At 38.3% G+C, this 20,798-nt stretch overlaps 1 protein-coding gene across 1 annotated transcript in view; it reads right to left on the reverse strand.

Annotated features, from left to right (window-relative positions):
• LOC134802499 (limbic system-associated membrane protein-like) overlaps window positions 1-20,798 on the reverse strand; it is a 77,831-nt gene that overhangs the window by 23,543 nt on the left and 33,490 nt on the right. The window contains exons 2-4 of the mRNA XM_063775178.1: window positions 10,544-10,642; window positions 5,595-5,684; window positions 4,002-4,129 (exon numbers count right to left, since the gene is read on the reverse strand). Coding sequence (XP_063631248.1) covers window positions 4,002-4,129; window positions 5,595-5,684; window positions 10,544-10,607 — 282 coding nt within the window. The 5' untranslated portion in view covers window positions 10,608-10,642. The remainder of the gene's footprint in view (window positions 1-4,001; window positions 4,130-5,594; window positions 5,685-10,543; window positions 10,643-20,798) is intronic.

Below are 20,798 nucleotides of genomic sequence, written 5' to 3' on the forward strand. Positions count from 1 at the left end.
AGGCACCTATATACGATTCTAATGACATTATTACCTTGAAGATTGATAATTTAGATTAAAATTAGAAATAGACGTCATAATATAGACAGAAAACCAAAATTGGTCTCTGTTTTTCGCCGAAAGTCGTTGCTAGAGCCAAATTTATTGTTGTAAATAAATAATATCATCTAAAACCGCCTTCGACGTATTACTTAAGAGAAGATAATGAATGCCTACTAAGAATGATATTAAACAGTAGTCATACATAAAGAGCACAAAAAATACTTCCAAGTATTCATTTCAGTATGAATGAATCTGTTTTTAATTTGTTGATTAATTTTCGCTAAGGTACCTACTATTCGACATTTTATTTTATTTTATTTGTGTTATGTAGCTTATCCTCGGCCTTCCCCTTCCTCTCTTGCCTGCAATCTTTCCTTCTATTATGTGGAAAGGAAATCAAGGAGGCGGCCCTGGATAGAGTCAAATGGAGAGAGCTACACCGACAAGAGTCAAACTCTTAAATTAACGACGACGACCTTCTATTCATCTTAGTTGTTACAGCCGTTGAAAATAAGGTTATCTTTTTATCTTTCGGTGTATACCGGAGTTTGTCAGAACGTGCGCAGTTAAGATTGCCTAGGCGCGTCTAAAGAGCAACTGTAGGTACAATTTGTACTTCAATGTACCTTTAAACGAGAAATACTTATATATTTCGGGGATCTCGGAAACGGCTCTAACGATTTCGATGAAATTTGGTATTTATGGGGATTTTCGGGGGCGATAAATCGATCGTATCTCTGGGAAAACGCGCATTTTTGAGTTTTTATATGTTTTCCGAACAAAGCTCAGTCTCCCAGATATTTTTGTTAAAATACGAACAGTTTTAAACCGACCCACCCCGTTGACCCAGTTTGGTCTTTGTGAGGTTAATAACTGCAAATACTTGACTTCACGCATTACCTGTGGAGAGAAATGACTCTGCACCTCATAAATAAGCCAAATAAAACGTCAAAACCACCAAATTATCGAAGAAAACATAATAAAAAGACAATTTCGCCGTACAAAAAGATGGCGGGCCAAAATTGCGGAAAATCGTACCTCAGTGTTTCCACACATAAAAAATAACGAGCGAGGAAGCACCACAAAGGTTTTTATGTGGCGATTATCATATTTTTGCCTGCCAATTACCGTTTAGATGTCTGCTTTGCATTTTTTTAGGCTTTAAACAAACGTGCGTTTGTTTTTGAAGTCCCTGGGTGGGGACCAGCTTTTGTGAGATTTTGTTTTTGTTTGACGTTTAAGTAACGTAATTGAATAGGGTAATTCACCAGTAACTGGCCTCCCCAAACCAAAAATGAATTCTATTCACCTATAAATAGAATTCATTTTAGTATAAGGTGGCCAGTTATTGAAACCTTATAGGTACTAAAATGAATTCTGTTTATAGGTGAATAGAATTCATTTTTAGTTTAGGGCGGCCAGTTACTATAAGTGGCCAGTTACTGGCCAATTACCCTACATTTAATTATTTTTCTAGGGTTTGCTTTCAGGGCTTTGATTTTTATGAAAGTATAATTATTTGATTTGTATATTTTTATGTTATTGCTATTATTATAATAAAAGTGGACGATGAAAGTTTTCTGACAATTATTACTTCATCGATGCCGAAGCCAAATTTAATGCTAGCTATGGAATACCTTCATAAAAAAAAATAGTTTTAGTAGTAGTAGTAGTAGTAAAACACTTTATTGTACAAATATCAAAACAAAACAAAAAAAGTAAAAAGCAAAAAGTTTTATTTGCCAAAAAGTATACAAGTTTTTCTTAACCTATAGCCCCCCATTCACACTCCTACCGTGTAGGCCGCCTCGTAGTCCGCCTCGTTGGGTAGGATTGTGTATGGGGGTTGCGGACTATGAGCCGTCCTACAAACGGCTAAACGGTAGGACGGCTCGTAGTCCGCAACCCCCATACACAATCCTACCCAACGAGGCGGACTACGAGGCGGCCTACACGGTAGGAGTGTGAATGGGGGGCTTATGACTGCCACACTAGGCTATGCCTGTCTTGTGGAGTCAGATTGAAAACATAGACTACTCGAAAAACTAAAAACGGCGAAAAATAGAGATACCACTCCCAAAAATACGTGTGACACCTCACTAGATTCGCCATGATGCCCAGAAAAATGCATTCGAAGCGTGCACTAGCACACAAAAAATATCAGAAGTTATAAACAAAAAAATCGTGTTTAAACATACTTTCTATAATGTTAATATCCAGAGAGAAAAATGAGGACTACGGTTGTATGGAAGCGGTCCACTTTCCTCTTAACAACACAACAATAAGAAAGTCAACCCTTCTAACGGCGTCGTTATAAGAAACAGACGTTCCATATGTATGAAGATTGTGACGGTTCGCCGCCCGCGTGACGTATGGCTCATTTGGATGCAGGCTTTGAATAAAGTGCCCAATTTCACACCGGACGCTGCGATGGCTTGAAAAATGAGGTGTCAAGTTTTTGGAAAATATTATATGGCACGGGATCATTAGACTACTTTGTGTCACTCAACTACTTTCCTCGTAGACTACCTACTACATACCGTAGGCCTATATTTATTTTTAAAACACACAATAAAGGAGTTATCCTTATCAATGTTAGGTATATCAATTATTTTCTGTCCTACAGGTGACGCTAGTTTTATTCGCATGAAAAAGGTTCGTGTTAAATGTTCTGACATTCTATCTTTTATTTTATTATTAAAATTTTTGGTTTTACAATGGTAGATGGAACATTTAATTACATATTATGTATCAAAAAAATCAAATCAAATTACAAAATCTTACTATGGCTTGTAGTTTCCTCTAAAATGTACTGAGCCATAAAAACATCAATAAATCATCTTTCATGTCATGTGACATACCGGCGGTATAACTTTAATACTTTATAATAATGAACTTTAATACTATCACGATACAGTTGTTTTTAAACGGCATTGTTGCTTTGCCACGCGCCAAAGATGGAAGCTTGGGCTCGTCATAAAAGAAACAATGGCTTTTGTTTAAAGGCCTACATATTGGGCCAGCCTGGGCCAGTCTGGGGGACGCATTTATGCGTTAGAGGGAGCAAGTGATATTGCTATCTCATTCTACCGCATGGCTGCGTCCCTTGGACTGGCCTGCGTTGGTCCAATATGTACAGGGGCCTTAAGAGATTAGGGTCTTAGGCGTAAAAATCATTTGAGAAAATCCATACTTATACCACATCGGTGATTGTAGCCACCGACGGGTGACCATGAAGCTGTCAGTACTTAGGACTAGTCATCGCTAGTGTAAGGTGGTATCCAGACGGGACTGATCAAATCGCTCGATCAGAAATGAAATTGGCGTCAATCTCCAATTTTAGATTTATGGTAATATTAGAGCCCTCTAAATTGAAAAAATGCCCCAGAACGAAAATACTGGCCTCACAAATTGGTATTCTTGCGTCCGCACCTCATTTTATCGGTAATATCAGTCATTATTGGCGGTTGAATTCGGCGAGCCAAATTGGTATGTGCGTCCGCACCTCCTGATTCGATCGGGCAATTGAATCAGATTGGCGAAAAATGTAATAATCTGGATACGCCTTAAGGTGACCATGTTTCCGTACCTGCGGTCTCACATCGGTGATCTGCAGGTTGTAGCCATCGATGGGTGACCATGAAGCTGTCAGTACTTAGGACTAGTCATGGCTAGTGTAAGGTGTCCATGTTTTTGTACCTGCGGTCCCACATCAGTAATCTGTAGATTATAGCCATCAACAAGCCTGAACCTCTCGTCCCGGGTGACCATGAGGCTGTGAGTACTCAGGACTAGTCCTGGCTAGTGTAATGTGACCATGTTTATGTACCTGCCGTCCCACATCGGTGATCTGCAGGTTGTAGCCGTCGACAAGCCGGAACCTCTCGTCCCGGGTGACCATGAAGCTGTCAATGCTCAGGACTAGTCCTCGCTAGTGTAAGGTGACCATGTTTATGTACCTGCGGTCCCACATCGGTGATCTGCAGGTTGTAGCCGTCGACGAGCCTGAACCTCTCGTCCCGGGTGACCATGAGGCTCGCTGCTGTCAGGACAGCCGGTCCCCGCCGCCAGAGGAGTACCAAGGAACCTGGAGGAAGTTATCTTTAAGTTTTTGGCAAAAATTTCATTTTTGGTACAAGCTTTTATCGCTGACTGTACTTTTCTTACGACATCGAGACAATTCTAAAAACCCCTAACACAATTAGGTTGCGTTGTTTCATCACAGAGTTCCTATGGCCACCTCCTGTCTCCATCATCAGATCAGCTCGATGGTACCATAATATTGCATTGTCATCCGATTTATACATGCATGCAAAATTTCAGCTCAATTGGAAATCGGGAAGTGGATTAAATTTAACTTGCAAGATTTGATTACAGACAACGGGACAGGTGACACTAAATAAAAGCTTGTAAAATACTCTTATGAGACTTAAGGGGCCCACTGATTAACAGTCCGCCGGACGGTATAAGCCTGTCAGTTGTTCGGAACTGTCAAAATTTTGTTCTAACTGACAGGCCGATACCGTCCGGCGAACTGTTAATCAGTGGGCCCCTTAACACATAGGTAGAGTTAGACCAATAAAAGTCTGCAAAGATTTTAATAACATACGCAGTGCAAGTGTTATTTATCCATCATAATTTTAAAGAGGTTTGACGTTTAAAATAACACTTGCACTGCGTGTGCTATCAAAACCGTTGCAGACTTTTCTTGGTGTCTCTATTAAGAAAATGTTAATTTATTAAGCGGGTTAAACACGTACATACGAATAATAATGAAAAAGCAACGGCCAAAACGCTAAGGCGTTACGGAAAACTAGTTTTAACTAGGGAAAGTGTGTTTTATGGTATCACATATACCAGGGGGCCTAGCCAAGGTGACAATCTTTAGCAGAAAACGCCAATCGAAAGTTAAATAGGTAATGTATGGAAATAGTCACATGACTTTTCATAGCATCTGTTATCCCGGTACATGTTTTCCATTCGTTTGGCGTTTGTCGACGTACGATTGGCATCATGGCTAGGCCTCAGTAGCCTTATCATGAGTCATGATAGTCTCAAAACAGACATATTCACTAACTTCTACGTAACTTACTTTACAGTTATGGTGCTAATTTACCGCCCTAGTGCGTGCTAGCACTATACGTGCGTCGCGTATGTCGAAAATTTAAAGGGCCATATGTACAATACACGTGCGAAAAGGTAATTCGCAACTCGTGTCGATTTAAAAAACTTTAAGAACTTGTATCGTAATGTACTATTCTATACATCTTGCTCGCACTAATATACCAGTGACTCGTGTCACAGAATAAATAATAGTACTAGGTACAGAAGACTCACTCTCTAACAAAACGGGTATGTTACGATCAGGACAGATATGGCCGCTAGGTGGCGACAGCGCCACGCGCGGCTTATGGCTAGCCACCAAAATTGGTGTGGAACGGATGTACTTTTAGCTACCTGTTGCAAAGCGACGAAATCGCGGAGTGAGCCACGCAGCCTGCTCGTGGTAAAGTTACAGGTCATATAGTCTAGACTACAAATGGAACACTAACCTAGGTTTTGAACTTGGCAGGGCAGCAGTAACGTGTCTCCTACCACCGTCCGGAACGAGTGCCCGCGTGACAGAAAACGTGGCCCGTCATCTGTAACAAAACATTCAAGTTTAACAATTTAAATGTATAATTAATAATTAATAGCCATAACAAACAAACAAACCTACAAACGTTTGTCAAACCAAACAAACCTTTGATGAGCATTTCTTTTATTTTTTGGCATTTTTATACATTGCGACCTTTTTTGCCAAATTTGTGTTATTTCTAGTCAGGATCGCGAGCCCTTTTCATCCTTATAGGAGAAAAAAAGTGTCCTAAAATTTCCATACATTATTCTCTTTCTTAACTTAACTTTCCTTCCTTCCTTTTTTCTTTTCTTTTTTTTTCCTTATTGTTACCGCCATACAAAGTATATGGGGAAATGGTAACACAATAGGAAAAAAACTCTACGACATTTTTTTATCCTATTAGGATCGAAAGAGCTCGTGATTTGCGAGTAGAAATAACACAAAAGTGGCAAAAAAGGTCACAATATATAAAAATGGCAAAAAATATAAGAAACGCTCGGATAATTGTTTGTCCCTATCTGTCATTTTGACATTTCTTTTGTTATAAAGAGAACCAATTTAACAGAGATTTAAAAGAACCAGAGACAACATTTAACAGAGTTTTGTAACAGGTTACTAAAGTTTTATAAATAAGGACTTAGAAATTATTGTGAGATTTGAATCATTGCAGAGATGAAATGTTAATATTAATTATGTAGTTTCCTAACTCAACCAGTAGAGTACCTAGGGCTAGCACAGGAGGCTGCTCTTTTCTAACTGTATTAATAAGAGAGGAACGGGTAGCCTAATTCGCAGGCGAAATACTGTCGCGCCGCTCCTGTGATAGGCCTACTGAGGTTGTTTAGTACAGTAGCAATAATTAACTTAAGTGTTTGTAAAATTAAATTTTTGGCAGAATCTTAAAATACAGAAATACCTTAACACGCTCCTTTTATTCATGCGCATTTTATCATTGTATGTTTTATCTGTAATTTCTGGTTTGACCACAGAATAAATAATAGTACTACCGTACAGAAAGGACACTTCCCACAAACCCGAAGTTTGACAGCGGTTCTGGGTCGAATCATGCTATTCCTTTCTAATATATGGCACTATCCCTTTCGGCTATTTAGGGTTTTTAAATCATTTATTTACATACAATATATATACAGTGGTACTACTAAACGAAATTAATAACTAGCTTAAATCTAAAATAGGCCCTTGAGGCATTGTACCAAGGATGCTGGCGGCATTTCCTCGCTGTATCGCAATGCTGATACGTTGTGCGAGGTAGCCGCCAGCTCTTCGGTCACCAGTTAATTTAGGGTTGTCAAAATTCAAGTGATTCTAAGAATCTGTGGTCGTGCACGCAAAAGGAAATCAAGTGGTGCCAACCCTAATAATTGCTCGGAGCAATACTGAGCCGAACGGAGCCGAGTTCGACCGAACTGAGAAGTGTCTCCCCACTGGTTTGACTCAAAATAACAGATGTGGGTAGATCGTATATAGCGGATATTAGGCCATTAAGTACAGTAAAAGTATTTAATCTGCATTATATCAGGACCCCTTATCTTCTCTAGCGTGAGACAGACAATCCGGAAGTAATAAATATGGCCGCCACCGGAAGTGAGGCGCCGGCCGCCATTTTGTTTAACTTATTTAACGCGGAGTAATTGTCTAGCAACCATATTCGAGCTTTAAAAATGTGAACTTGATTTGAAATCGATTTTACTTGGAAAAGCGCCTAAATATGTATACAGTGAAACCTGGATAACTGGACATTAATTGGCTTTGTCTCACTTAAATAAGTACGAGTATGCAGTCCGGTACGCCTGTATGTTATAGGTTTTATACATACTAGTGGCTCTGTGAGCTGCAGACAAAAAAAAATATAACTTCGTTGAATCATTATCACAGTGAACTCACAATAGTCTTAAGTGCCATAGATCATACCCCGCTTAAGTCCTTTAGGCCAATTTCTACCATTTTGAACATTGTAGAAAAAACGAAACGACAGAAAAAATAATCTAACCCCCGAACTTGCTCACAAAATTTCACGAGAATCCGTTGAGTAATGTGACCTGCAGAGTAGAACATTTTTCCCAAGTTAAAACGGAGACATTCGCTAACGTTTCGGTCAACTATACAGGTTTCGTTAGCTCTTAGTCACACAACCACAAACAATCACAAACTAAACAATATTTTCTCAACGGACATACAAAGTGCCAAAAGGCAAAATAAACGCCATAAAAACAAAATATAATATGTAAGTGAGATGTGCGAGACCCCGAAATCATTTCCCGTACCAAAAACTACACCGGAAACGGCCTAATAACAAAACAACATAATACCGACACGTACTGGCAGCACTAGCGCGTTTACACGGCTTCCGGTCGCCGGCGGCGGTTCCGGCCAAGATGGCGGCGGTGACGTCATCGCTCGATAGTCTTTGTGAAAGAATGTAGGTAGATTGAGGTTGAGGTAGATGTACGGAAATTATCATAGCTTTCGGCGCGATTCGGGAAATGAATTAGAGATTAACTAGATACGATATAGTAAATGTGACGTCTCACGGGTAAAGGTACCTTCTGGCGGTTGGCGCTTACGCTATTATTAACGCCACTCCAATATTATTGCGGCTCTATGCGACGTAAGCGCCAGCCGCCATAAGGTACCTTTTTCCGTGGAACGTCACATATCTTTACTATTTCATATCTAGTGAATGGGTGTGTAATGCTTAATATAATTATAAAAAAACTATCATACATTTGTTATAACGCCATTTGATATATTATTGTATGTTATAATGTAATTTTTATTATACGTTTCCTTTATTATATTGTGATTTCATCTAAACTGTCAATAATATAATGCCTAATGTAATATAATGTTCAAATAGTATATATATACATGTTTTATAATGACATTTGTTATATTATATTTTTGTATAACGTAATACTTCATACAATTGTATCAAGTATAAATACATATATTGTATAACATTTTTTGTCCTATTTCATTTACTGATAACGTAAAGTTTTACATACTTATTATAACTAGTACGTCTAGTACGCAAGCCTACTGCTTTTGCTAGCTATTTTATTCCCTAGAATAGTCGCAGTTCTAACCTAACCTAACCTAACCTAACCAATTTTTTCACGGTTTTCGTTCTGCGGGGGCCGCAGTTCAAACCTAACCTAAACCACTTTTTTGCTAGAGTATTTATTCTAGGGAGGGTCAAAGTTCTAACCTAACCTACCCCTCCTTTTGTTATGTAGTTATTCGTTTATGCGGAGTCGCAGTTCCAACCTAACCTAACCCATTTATGTCATGCAACTATTATGCCACACAAATAATTATGTGATGTCACTTGTTATAACAAATAATATGCTTTAGAGTATGTAATAATTATGACAATGTATATTAGACGAAGTGTAAATATACCTTATGACCATTATACCAATAATAATATTATACATTCCGTTAATTAGGTATTACGGTAGTATGCCATTTATTACGTTATTCAAAATAACGATATATCAAACTATAATATATGAAAATTAATTATAATAAATGTAATGCACCCCTAGTGAATCTCTAATTCATTTCCCGAATCGCGGCACCAGCCGCCATAAGGTACCTTTTGCCGCAGAACGTCACATATCTTTACTATTTCATATCTAGTGAATCTCTAATTCATTTCCCGAATCGAGCCGTTTGTTTTTATATTACGACGATTTTGCTGCCATAATGCGCAAGCGGTGCGCCTCCCTGCTAGCCCGAGTTCGCTGCAGCACCAACGGGCTCCTGAGCGCGTTCGCGGACCGCTGGGATTCCGCGCTGATGCGGAGATGGACACAGCTCCATGTATCGCGCTCCACGTAGGTAGGTTATAAGTTTTATTTGTTAAATTTTATTTATGTTGTTTTGCACTAACACTAAATTTAAGTAGTATAAACTTGTTACTAACATAATATGGGACTAGTCCTGAAATAAATATTATTCATTCATTCATTCATTACTAGTACCTAGTAGAATTCTATGTGAATAAGTAGATGGTAGGTATGTGTATGAAGAGTGCTGGTAGCCTAGCGGTAAAAGCGTGCGACTGTTAATCTGGAGGTTGCGGGTATAACCTCGGCTTGTATCAATGAGTTCTTCGGAACTTATGTATTATGTATATTCATTTGATATTTACCATATTGACGTATATATCTAAGGACTGGCCTTACGGGCACGAAAAAATGGTACTAGTTCAGCGGTGTCACTCACGAATTCCAGCCAATCGTGCAGTTTAACGCAACTAGTTGCGACCAATAGCGCGCGTGGTGCAAACTCATCAACCAATCGCGCGTGTGATGCGAACTCATCAACCAATCGCGTTGTAGCGGTGTCACACCGCTATACTGCATGGCCCCTGTCATGCCTCATTATAGTCATTATTCTTGCCCGTAAGGCCAGTCCCTAAGATATGTCAATGTTTACCATTCGCTTTTCGGTGAAGGAAAATATTTGAGGAAATCGGACTAATCCCAAAAAGGCCTAGTTTTCCTTCTGGGTTGGATAGTCAGATGGCAGTCGCTTTCGTAATAACTAGTGTCTACGCTAATTCTAAACCTATGGTTGCCGGTAGATGGTACCATAGTCTAATAAAACATGGTCTTCCATTCCCAGAGTGACACGGGGCTACGTCACAACAACATGGCCGCTATATATAGCGCTATCGCATATTATCATATAGCGCTGTCGCATGATGACGTAAGCCCGTGTCAGTTAGGTGACCTAGAAAAGACGGGAATGGAGTACCAGGCGGAGTATATTATTATACCATGGTAATAACTAGTGTCTACGCTAATTCTAAACCTATGGTTGCCGGTAGACGGTACCTAGGTCTGAACTTACTTCTGGTGTTCTGCGCTCGCGCCGCGATGAGCAGCGCGGCGAGAACGAGATAGCTGCCTTCCATCGCGCTCAGCCACGCCGCCTCGCCCAACGCCTCATCTGGGGACAAACAGACAACAATATACTCTGTATCTTTAGGTATTTAAATAAAAGTAAATAAAATCTACCCTCAAATGGCTCGTTAAGCCAGTTGAGGGTAGATGAAAACATTACACGATCAAATAATGTACGTTAAAGTCAGGTCGTTCAGTGACTGATCCAGGCGGTTTTGTAATAACCTATAAATGTTATAACTACCCAAAAATGTATAAATTGTTTGTTTACTTTTATCTAAATACCTAATAAAGATACAGACTAAATACTAGTGGCTCTGTGAGCTGTAGACCTCGCGAGCAGAGCTTGAAATAACATGGTGCTAAGAGCTTTAAATACACCGTGTTTTTTTTGATTCCGTTAATTTCAAGGGTGCATTCCTGAGCTTAAATCAAGTAACTTTCTCAAAGACACCGATGTTCTAATTAAGTCCATTTCGGAGATAATCCATAATTTATTTTTTTACTATAAGGCCTCTATAAGCGTGTACACTTGCCTTAGGGCCGGCTTACATATTGATTAGTGTTTAGAATGAGTTCATACATTTGCTACTAAACTTAAGTACAATCTCGGTCGATTGATGTACGAAATGACATTGATATGTCACAGATTTCAATTGTTTGGTTGAGTTAAATGTAATGCCCGTGTTACAACAACGCTATATGCTACATTTAATTACTTTTTAAACAAAAAAAAAACAAAAAAGAAAACAAAAAAAAATTTTTTTTTGAAAATTAACTATGCCATTTAGTTCTTATAAACGTACTTAACTATACCCCGAAGTTAACGGAATTCAATAAAAACACGGTGTATAGTAAATTAAAGAAAAACAATACGAAATTTATGTGTAAAAAAATACAAAAAGTTATAATATCCCAGCATACAATTACTGGGGATCGAACCCAGACCCTCTGTGCAAACAGAAAAAGCGAACGTTTACAAACTGAGCCAAATAGTTCTTAGACGGGTTGACGAAATTTAGCTACTCCTTCTCAAATTAAAATTAGTTAAAATTAAATATCTAAATACCGCCTAAACCAGCGATAATTTTTTTCTGCATTTTTTGCTATTAACTCTGTAAACATGTTTCAAAAAGAAAAAAGTCTTATGATATCGATACGACTATTTGTTTAGGCGCCAGGTATCACGACTCCGCCATTTTTAAAAATTTCCAAGAACCGGATTGACAAAAAAATTTTATTTAGTCATAAAATTCGGTCACAAAATTTCACGAGAATCGGTTAAGAATTGCGACCTGTAGAGGAGAACATCCGGACATACGAAAGCAAAATGCCCGAGTCAAAACGTAGACCTTCGCTTCGCTTCGGTCAATAAACACTACAATGGTGGATTTTACATTTTATAACTGGCTTCTGTCCGCTACTTCGTCTAACTATCCTATGTTCTTTCCCGGGCCTCAAACTATCTCTATACCCAATTTCAACTAAATCGGTTCAGCGGTTTTTAAGCGTGAAGAGGTAACAGACAGACAGACATTAATTATATAATTATGAATACATATTTCATGATAATGACAGATTCAACATTGTCAACTTTAATCTTGCAAATTGAACAGCAAAGCATAATATGAATAGGTGTATTTACAATGCTAATTCTTTACATTAATGCATCGAATTCTTCTGTTAGATAATCAGGTAAATTATTAATTAGCAAATAGTTTCACAGATCGACGAACGATCAAATACCAAGCAAGCGTTATCCGTTTTAATAACGATCTGTCGTGTTTCGAAATAGACGTAAAGTACCATCACGCTCCGCGATTGTTGCGCCATTGGGTCCTAGCTAAATTGGTTGGTCAATACTTAGCAAGAACCCTAAGTGCCACTTGCACCATCCGAATAACCCGGGGTTAACCGGTTAAACCGTTAACCTAGTGTCAAATTGTACTGGTTGCCATGGCAACTACAGGTTTAACCGGTTAACCCCAGGTTAGTGGGATGGTGCATGCATGTGATCCTAAATGGCATAACAATCTCATGTGGTGACTGTACAGTCGCCATCAGATATATCGGAGCGGCCAAGGTGTTCACAATATCTGAACACGCGCTCTAACGCCCTGACAATAGAGGCGTGTTCCGATATTTGTGAGCACCTTGGCCGCTCCGATATATCTGATGGCGACTGTACATCACAAGGATTTGAATATTAGACCGAAGGTATGGTTCCATCTTTTCGAGCGATGGCGCCATACCTTTGGCCTAGTCTTGAGTAGATGACGACACTCTTTGATATTTAACAAATTTAACACATATCTGTGAAAGAATAAGGATCAAAGTCACATGGCGTTCTAAAAGTTTTTAACATCTGTCGAAAGATGGCAGTAAATTTACCGTGACTACATAATTTACTTTGAGAATCCGCCTCTATTTAGAATTCTCTTTGGCCATAGTATATATAAGGCATATCCAGACTAGTCAATTTTTCGCCAATCTGATTAAATTGCCCGATCGATACAGGACGTGCGGACGCAATCGTCAATTTGGCTTACCGAATTCAACCGCCGGTAATGACCGATATTACCGATAAAATGAGGTGCGGACGCATGAATACGAATTTGTGACGCCAGTATTTTCGTTCTGGGGCACTTTTTTCAATTTAGAGGGCTCTAATATCACCATAAATCTAAAATTGGTGATTAAATTGGAGATTGACGCCAATTTCATTTCTGATCAAATCGGTCGATTTCATCATCTCGTCTGGATACCGCTGTACCTACTATTGATCATTAGACCCTTTTAGAACCAAGTATTAGTAATGAGAGAATATTTGATTGCAATCAGCGAAAGCATTTGTTCAGGATAGACGAATATTTCGGCTATAATTAGCATTTGTTCGGGATAGACGAATTTCGGCGATAATTAGTGTCGATTCTGGCATTTCGACGCCGAGCATTCAGCCGATAGGGTGGGAATACTGGGAATCTATGATTGTACGGTGGAAATTTCAAATGTCGTAAGGGACATACGACAACATGTCCCTTACGACATTTGAAATTCCCACTGTCGGTATGTTATTATTTTAGCGTGTTAATTTTATAATTACACCTCCAACCACCAAAGTCTCCCCAGCCGCGTCTGTCTGTTTGTGTGTTTGTATGTTCGCGATAAACTCAAAAACTACTGAACGGATTTTCATGCGCTTTTCACCTATCGATAGATTGATTGTTGAGGAAGGTTTAAGTATATAATTTGTTAACCCGTGCGAAGCCGGGGCAGGTCACTAGTAAATTTATAATTCTAATGTAAAATAACGATATTTTCTAGCTTTGTTTGAAAGAATAAGAATTCTGCCTAAATATGTTCTAATGTGCTGGGCACAGGCCTCTTTGGTTTATGGTGGCACCACGGTGGCACAATGCGGGTTGGGGACTTCAAGTACACCTTTGAATCGCGGATGTATGCAACTATGCAGGTTTCCTCACAATGTTTGAAATAGAGATAATATTATGACATTTTTGAAATAAAGGATGACTCACGCTAGACCGGGCTGGGGCCGGGCCGGAAATAGAAATAGAAATTAGCCGGGTAGCGTGATGTGAGTAATCCTTAATGAATACCTCAATTTTAATAAACTAGCCCTAAGTGAGACACCTATTTAAAAAATTACAGACATAAAATAAGGATAAATTAATAGTACACTTGCCATATTTAATAATATTTATTACTAAAACTAAGATAATTAGTAAAAAGTGAGATTTATAAGGTCTCAGCGGTACCATTCGGCTCATTTATTGTAGCACAGACATATTTAAGTAGACATCCCATCGAACCCACTACGAATGAATACATGTAATGACAACTGTATTGTAGGGGAGTAACGTTTAGGAAAGCACTCTTAAAAATATGTTATCTATGGCTGTCACTTTGACAGCTCTCTCTCTCTCTCTCTCTCTCTCTTTTACCTATCTCATGACTAATATAGTTCGTTTTTTTAGCATTAGAAAAAGACTACGCGATCTTGACGTGTCTTTTCATTGAAAAACGCTTTTTTAAAATCAGTAACTATTACTTATGAAAGCAAAAGAATATAAATAATCGTATATGATTCATAATTGTTACATATTTGCCGTGACTTATTTTTCAAAACGGTTTTTCAATAAAAAGACACGTCAAGATTGTTTACCTTTTTTCTAATGCTAAAAAAAACGAACTAGGTATAGACAAACGGATGTGCTGTATAACATACAATTGTAATTATTGTAATTAATATTAAGAAGCTACTAACTATAAAACAAATACAAGAACAAGTTTATCAAGTGTTTTATTGAAGATCCTACATGGCGCAGTGGGTAGGATACGAACCTACGTTTTCATGTAGTATCTTCGAAAAGTATTTAAATATAGTCAAATTACTTAGCAATATTTCTTTATATTCCTTACTTTACGTGGCAGCTGCGTAATGCCTATATGTATCCAATAGAGCGACAGATAAGGAAATTTCGATTTTAGCTTTTTGGCCGCAGGAACGATCGATACAACCATAAAATTGGCACCTAGCCCATTAAGCCGCTGGTGGTCACGCTTTCTGGACATTCCCTCTAGCATCCTCCAAAAAACGAAAAAATGCAGTTTCCTGGTTTGCAACATACCAAAAGTCGTTTAAGACTATGAAAATTACCCTGTATAGAAACAAAAAGTCGCCCACCAGAAATAAACACAAGCGTTTCCATAATTATTCAAATAGTGGCCTGCAACTAACATTAGTACACATGCGAAGTCTATTTATATTATATGTCTGTGCGTTCCACCCTTGTTAGGCGATCATCGCTAGGGTGCAATTGAGGGGAAGAAGAAATAGATTTTGCGGAACGCAATAGTGAGGGTGGAAAATGTTAATTGGGAAAAAATACTTGAAATATCACGCGTGAGTTGCGGGGATATTGTGGTTGGGGAGAGGAATTGAAGGGGGGGAGGGGGGGGGGGGAGTAGCCCCCGTGTGAATTTGAAACTTATTGCATAACAATAAGGTTGACAATTGAACGAGTTTACGAAGATTATGACGACTAAAAGTCAACACGGTAAGGTAACTGATTCCTTCGCTTTTACTTAAAAATGGTTATCTATCTCATCTCCGAAAACTTTAAAGTAGATTATTAAAACCCCGAAATTATGATTTGACCGAACGCGTTTACGCAATCGTCCTACGGCCTATACGCAATCGTCTTCGATATGACGTCATTACGCTTCCCCTACGTAACTCATACATACATACACAAACACACACATACATACACCTGTAATGTATGGTTAGGGGGATGAAATGCACTATTTGCAGGCAGTAAAACCTATTATCGACGGGTATCACTTATGGCGGGAAATTGATGAAGAAATTGGTAAAGTGTGAGTCGGCGTTATCGCAATTTTATTCATTGAAGGTGATATCTCATGTTTAGGGTTCCGTACCCAAAGGGTAAAAACGGGACCCTATTACTAACACTCCACTGTCTGTCTGTCTGTCAACAGGCTGTATCTCACGAACGGTGCTAGCTAGACAGTTGAAATTTTCACAGATGATGTAGGTATTTCTATTGCCGCTAGATAGATAGATAGATAATATTTATTTCTGATTGAAAATTTACATGTTATTCTTCCTTAAAAATAGCAGAAACTCACAAAAAGATCGTCAAGTGTATACAAACAATATTTAAAGAATAATAAAAATAATAGTAAATTGTGAATCAATAATGTCAAAAATAAAATAAAATAGAAATCAAATGAAAATGTCGTAAAACGTAACTAATTAAAATCTAAAACTATTTTATAGCTATAACAACAAACACTAAAAACATAATAAAATAAATATTTAAATGGGGCTCCCATACAATAAACGTGATTTTTTTGTCGTTTTTTGCGTAATGGTACGGAACCGTTCGTGCGCGAGTCCGACTCGCACTTGTCAGGGTTTTTTTGTAATGTCATTCGGCAATTTGTTGGTACCTACTTTATCACAGGTATGAGTTATGGAACTTCTTTTGAAATGCTTTAGTGCTTTTCGCGTAATAATATCATTATGATATTATAAAAAATAACCAAAATAAATAACAGAGCCGTTGACAGTTCCAATTCGAACAGATACAGATAAGAAATCTATGATTTAGGTCGACTAACCAAATTTACCGTAATTACACCTTACTTAAAGGTAAGATAAATAAATTTTAAGAAAAAAACGTGCCTCCGAAAAGCAAGAAAAATGTATGCTCGAAAAGATGGCGCCCTAAGTACCTTTGGCCTATACTCGTGTAGATGGCGACACCGTCTGATACCTATTTAACAAATTTAACACATATCAGTGAAGGAACAAGGATCAAAGTCTAATGGCGTTCTTAAACTTATAATCCTGTGTTGAAAGATGGCTACAAATACTGTGACTACAAAATTTACTTTGACAATACGCCTCTTTACTAAATTCTCTTTGTTCCTAATTAGGATGCTAACTCAAAAACTTGGTCAAATATTATTTTTCATGACGCTTAAGGTTCCGTCACACAGGCGCGTTTTCCGGGCGGGGCGTGAGCATTTTATATACTGTAAAACCGGAGCGACCCGCTCACGCCCCGCCCGGAAAACGCGCCTGTGTGACGAAGCCTTTACGTCCTACTTACTTTAACTTTATATATTATCATAAATTTTTAGGTAGATAGGTAGTTATAAACCAGAAATGCCGCACTGTAGGCCAAGCACATGATTGGCGCGACAGTATCTCGCGGCGAGATAGACTACCCGTATTTTTCTATGTTAACAAAAGAGGGACGGGTAGTCTATCTCGCCGCGAGATACTGTCGCGCCAATCATGTGCTAGCCTGGTTCCTTGCAACATTAAAAAGGTCCAAGATTCTCTAAAACTTGCAAACTAAAAACAAACTATCAAACTCCCCAAACTCCATACATTCTTAAAGTGTTTCTTTCCCTTTATTGAATGTGCAAGAACGTCGAAAGAATCCCAAAGCCCCTCGTTCCCAGAATATTTACGTATAGATGAGTATTGTTATTTACTATAGTTCGTTTCTTAATTTTAGCATTAGAAATAAGGTAAACAATCTTGATGTGTCTTTTAATTGAAAAACACATTTTAAAAATAAGTTACGGCAAATATGTACAATTATGAATCTAATACGATCTTTTATATTCTTCTGCTTTCATAAGTAATAGTTATTGATTTTTAAAAAGCGTTTTTCAATTAAAAGACATGTCAAGATCGCTTACCTTCTTACAAGTTCTTTCTAATGCTAAAAAAAACGAACTATAAGCTTGAAAATTACACTCGTTGTCTCGAAGAAATACTGGCTAATGTAGACATTTTTTATAGTCCTGGCGGCGTAGCACGGTCGCGTTTTTATCCCTTGTCACCATGCCTGTCACGTTCTAACAAGTATGTAAGTGCAAAAGGGACGTGCATAGTGATAGTCGATAAAAATAGAACCGTGCTGCGCCCGCTGGATACAGTGATTAAATGAAATAGTTATGCGAGTCACGATATGTTTTTATTATTATCATTTAAATATTGATAGTGTCAACATACGTAGGGGTATACTTAATTTAAAATGTACATATATCTAATCTAATGCCTTTAAACAAGCAATTCTTGCTTATTTATGTATATATCGGGGATCTTGGAAACAGCTGTAACGATTTCGATGAAATTTGCTATATGGGGGTTTTCGGGGGCGAAAAATCGATCTCGCTTGGTCTTATCTCTGAAAAAACGCGCATTTTTGAGTTTTTACATGTTTGCTGAGCAAAGCTCGATCTCCCAGATATTTTAAATATAGGTAGTGTCAACATGTCACCTGATGATGTCACTACACTTTATAGAACAAAGTCTCCCGCCGCGTCTGTCTATTTGTATGCATGATGTATGTTAGCGATAAACTTAAAAACTACTGAACGGATTTTCATGCGGCTTTCACCTATCAATAGAGTGATTCTTGATGAAGGTTTAGGTGTAATTTGTTAAGGTTTTGTGTAACTCGTGCGATGCCGGGATAGGGTCGCTAGTGCTGAATAACGGAGTCTGTACGTGGTAATCCACGCCCCGCGACCCTCCGTAAATAAATAAATAAATGATGATGTGACGCCACCCTAATATCTTGTTTCCGAATGATTGATTACTTAGGTTTATACACATTCGTGGACCGAGACGAAAAAACGTGTTAAAATACTTGTAAATAAATTTATTTATGAAGGGAGCTTTCGTCGGATTTATCAATAAATCATGGGACAATGTGTTTGACGTTCGGTTTTTAGTGCTGTGTAAAAAAAATTGTTCACCTTTATGGGATCACTTCGCTCTTGAAGATCGATTAAATGCGTTTTTTTCAGAGACCTTTTGACGTAGATACCTAAAATTTGGAACAGTTATTTAAATATCATCACTAGACCCATATAACCATTCCAGTCGCAGAATCACAAAGTGGTAACTAAATGTCAGATGTGTCGTAACAGAGTCCACACAATGTGTCTAGAATTGTTTCTAAACAAAGTGTCGTCGCCGTGTCTACACTTTTCCGTAACAAGGTGTCGACACATTTGTGTGCACTTTGCGTGCGGTTTGCGACTAAATCTGACAGCAAATTTGTGACAGCAAATGTCAATATAAAATACCTCTTGAAAACCAAGGTTTGTCAAACTACTATTAGTGTCTCGTGTGCTCGTAATTCTAGTAAGTCATCATGGGCAATGCAAATGATAATAATCGACCGAAACCATATAAACACCCAACACCCGTCAACCTTTTACAGAAAAGTTTTTAAAGAAATTCAATAAGCTACTTAGGTCAGGCAACGAATGCTCCAAAAGTTGTAGAGGGAAATGCTCGGAACACAAGTTACAGTTACAGCAAGAAAAGTCTGCAACGATTTTGATAGCAAGTGCACGATATTTTTTCGGAAACGTTCGTATTTGTCATGCTAATTCAGTCATCTTCAGTACTTTTTGTACTGAGACTGACTGACATAGCATAACACGGTCGTGCGTTTCCGTGAAAATACGATGGTAAATGATCTGTATCTGTATTTACTTGGAATTGTAAAGCACCCATATTAGGCACAATTCACAAGATGCCGATCTTTAACTATAAATTTGGCAAGCCGGTAACAATCGAGTTTTACTTCTCCGCCTCTCCAGCTGTGTTAAAACCATTAAAACCCGTTAATCTATGTAAACTCGCCGTTTACTCTTTATCTAGATAAATGAGAATGTCTTAAAACCTTATTGGAACGTTTATAAAGCTAAACAAATCTGCTGAGTAAGCGCGATCATCCCGACAATAAACACGTTAGCTGAATAAAAGATCCGTCCTAATCGACCGCATCATCATTGGCCTTTGCGTCTATTTCAGACGATTTATGGTGTAACATACATTACACCGCCTGGGACGGAATTAAGGAAACACAGGGATGCCCAGCATCTGCATTACCCTCTTGGCTACACTGTCTTATCCCACAGGAAAGGCGAGCCAATACGTGTGGACAGGTCTGCTGCAGGAATCTGCAGGAATCTGCAGGTCTGTTGCAGGAATCTGCAGCTTATTTCAGGTTTAGTCGACCGACTACAGCAAAAATAAGGGTTATGATCCTAGTAAATATGTAAGCAGCATGTACTTGTATCAGGTCAAAGAATTTATTACTGTACCATTTTGTACCTTGGCAGAGTGACAATGAGACCCTTCGCGGCTAATCGCGTATAAGTCCTAAAAAGTTGAATTTGAAAGGTTTGGATTTCAAAATAAGCTTTAATTTCTAGTTTGCTTCAAATATTATTCATTATACCTAAGTAATATATCTATTACCTACCCATCAAGATTCGAAAACGATGCGGGAGACTTGAACCATTTTATGAATGAAAGTGCTAACACAAAATATATATATTTTTAATATTTTTTCCGTACTCCATACGAATCTAATGATACCACATGGATGTCAAAATATTTGGGCATAGCATGAATGCCAAAAGATTAATATTTTGATTTTAACACAGTTTTGGTTGGTTCATGAGTCCTTCAAGTGCCTGGGCAAACCTCGCGATCTTCCTATATCCTGACATCCTAATTATCATCGCCACAAACGGCTTGTTATGCTTGTATTACGCATTGTGTTGTATCAATTGATCTAACCTTTGTACAACCCCCTCAGCCGGGGGCTATA

Source organism: Cydia splendana, chromosome 24, assembly GCF_910591565.1.
Source record: "Cydia splendana chromosome 24, ilCydSple1.2, whole genome shotgun sequence".
Taxonomy (NCBI): Eukaryota; Metazoa; Arthropoda; class Insecta; order Lepidoptera; family Tortricidae; genus Cydia; species Cydia splendana.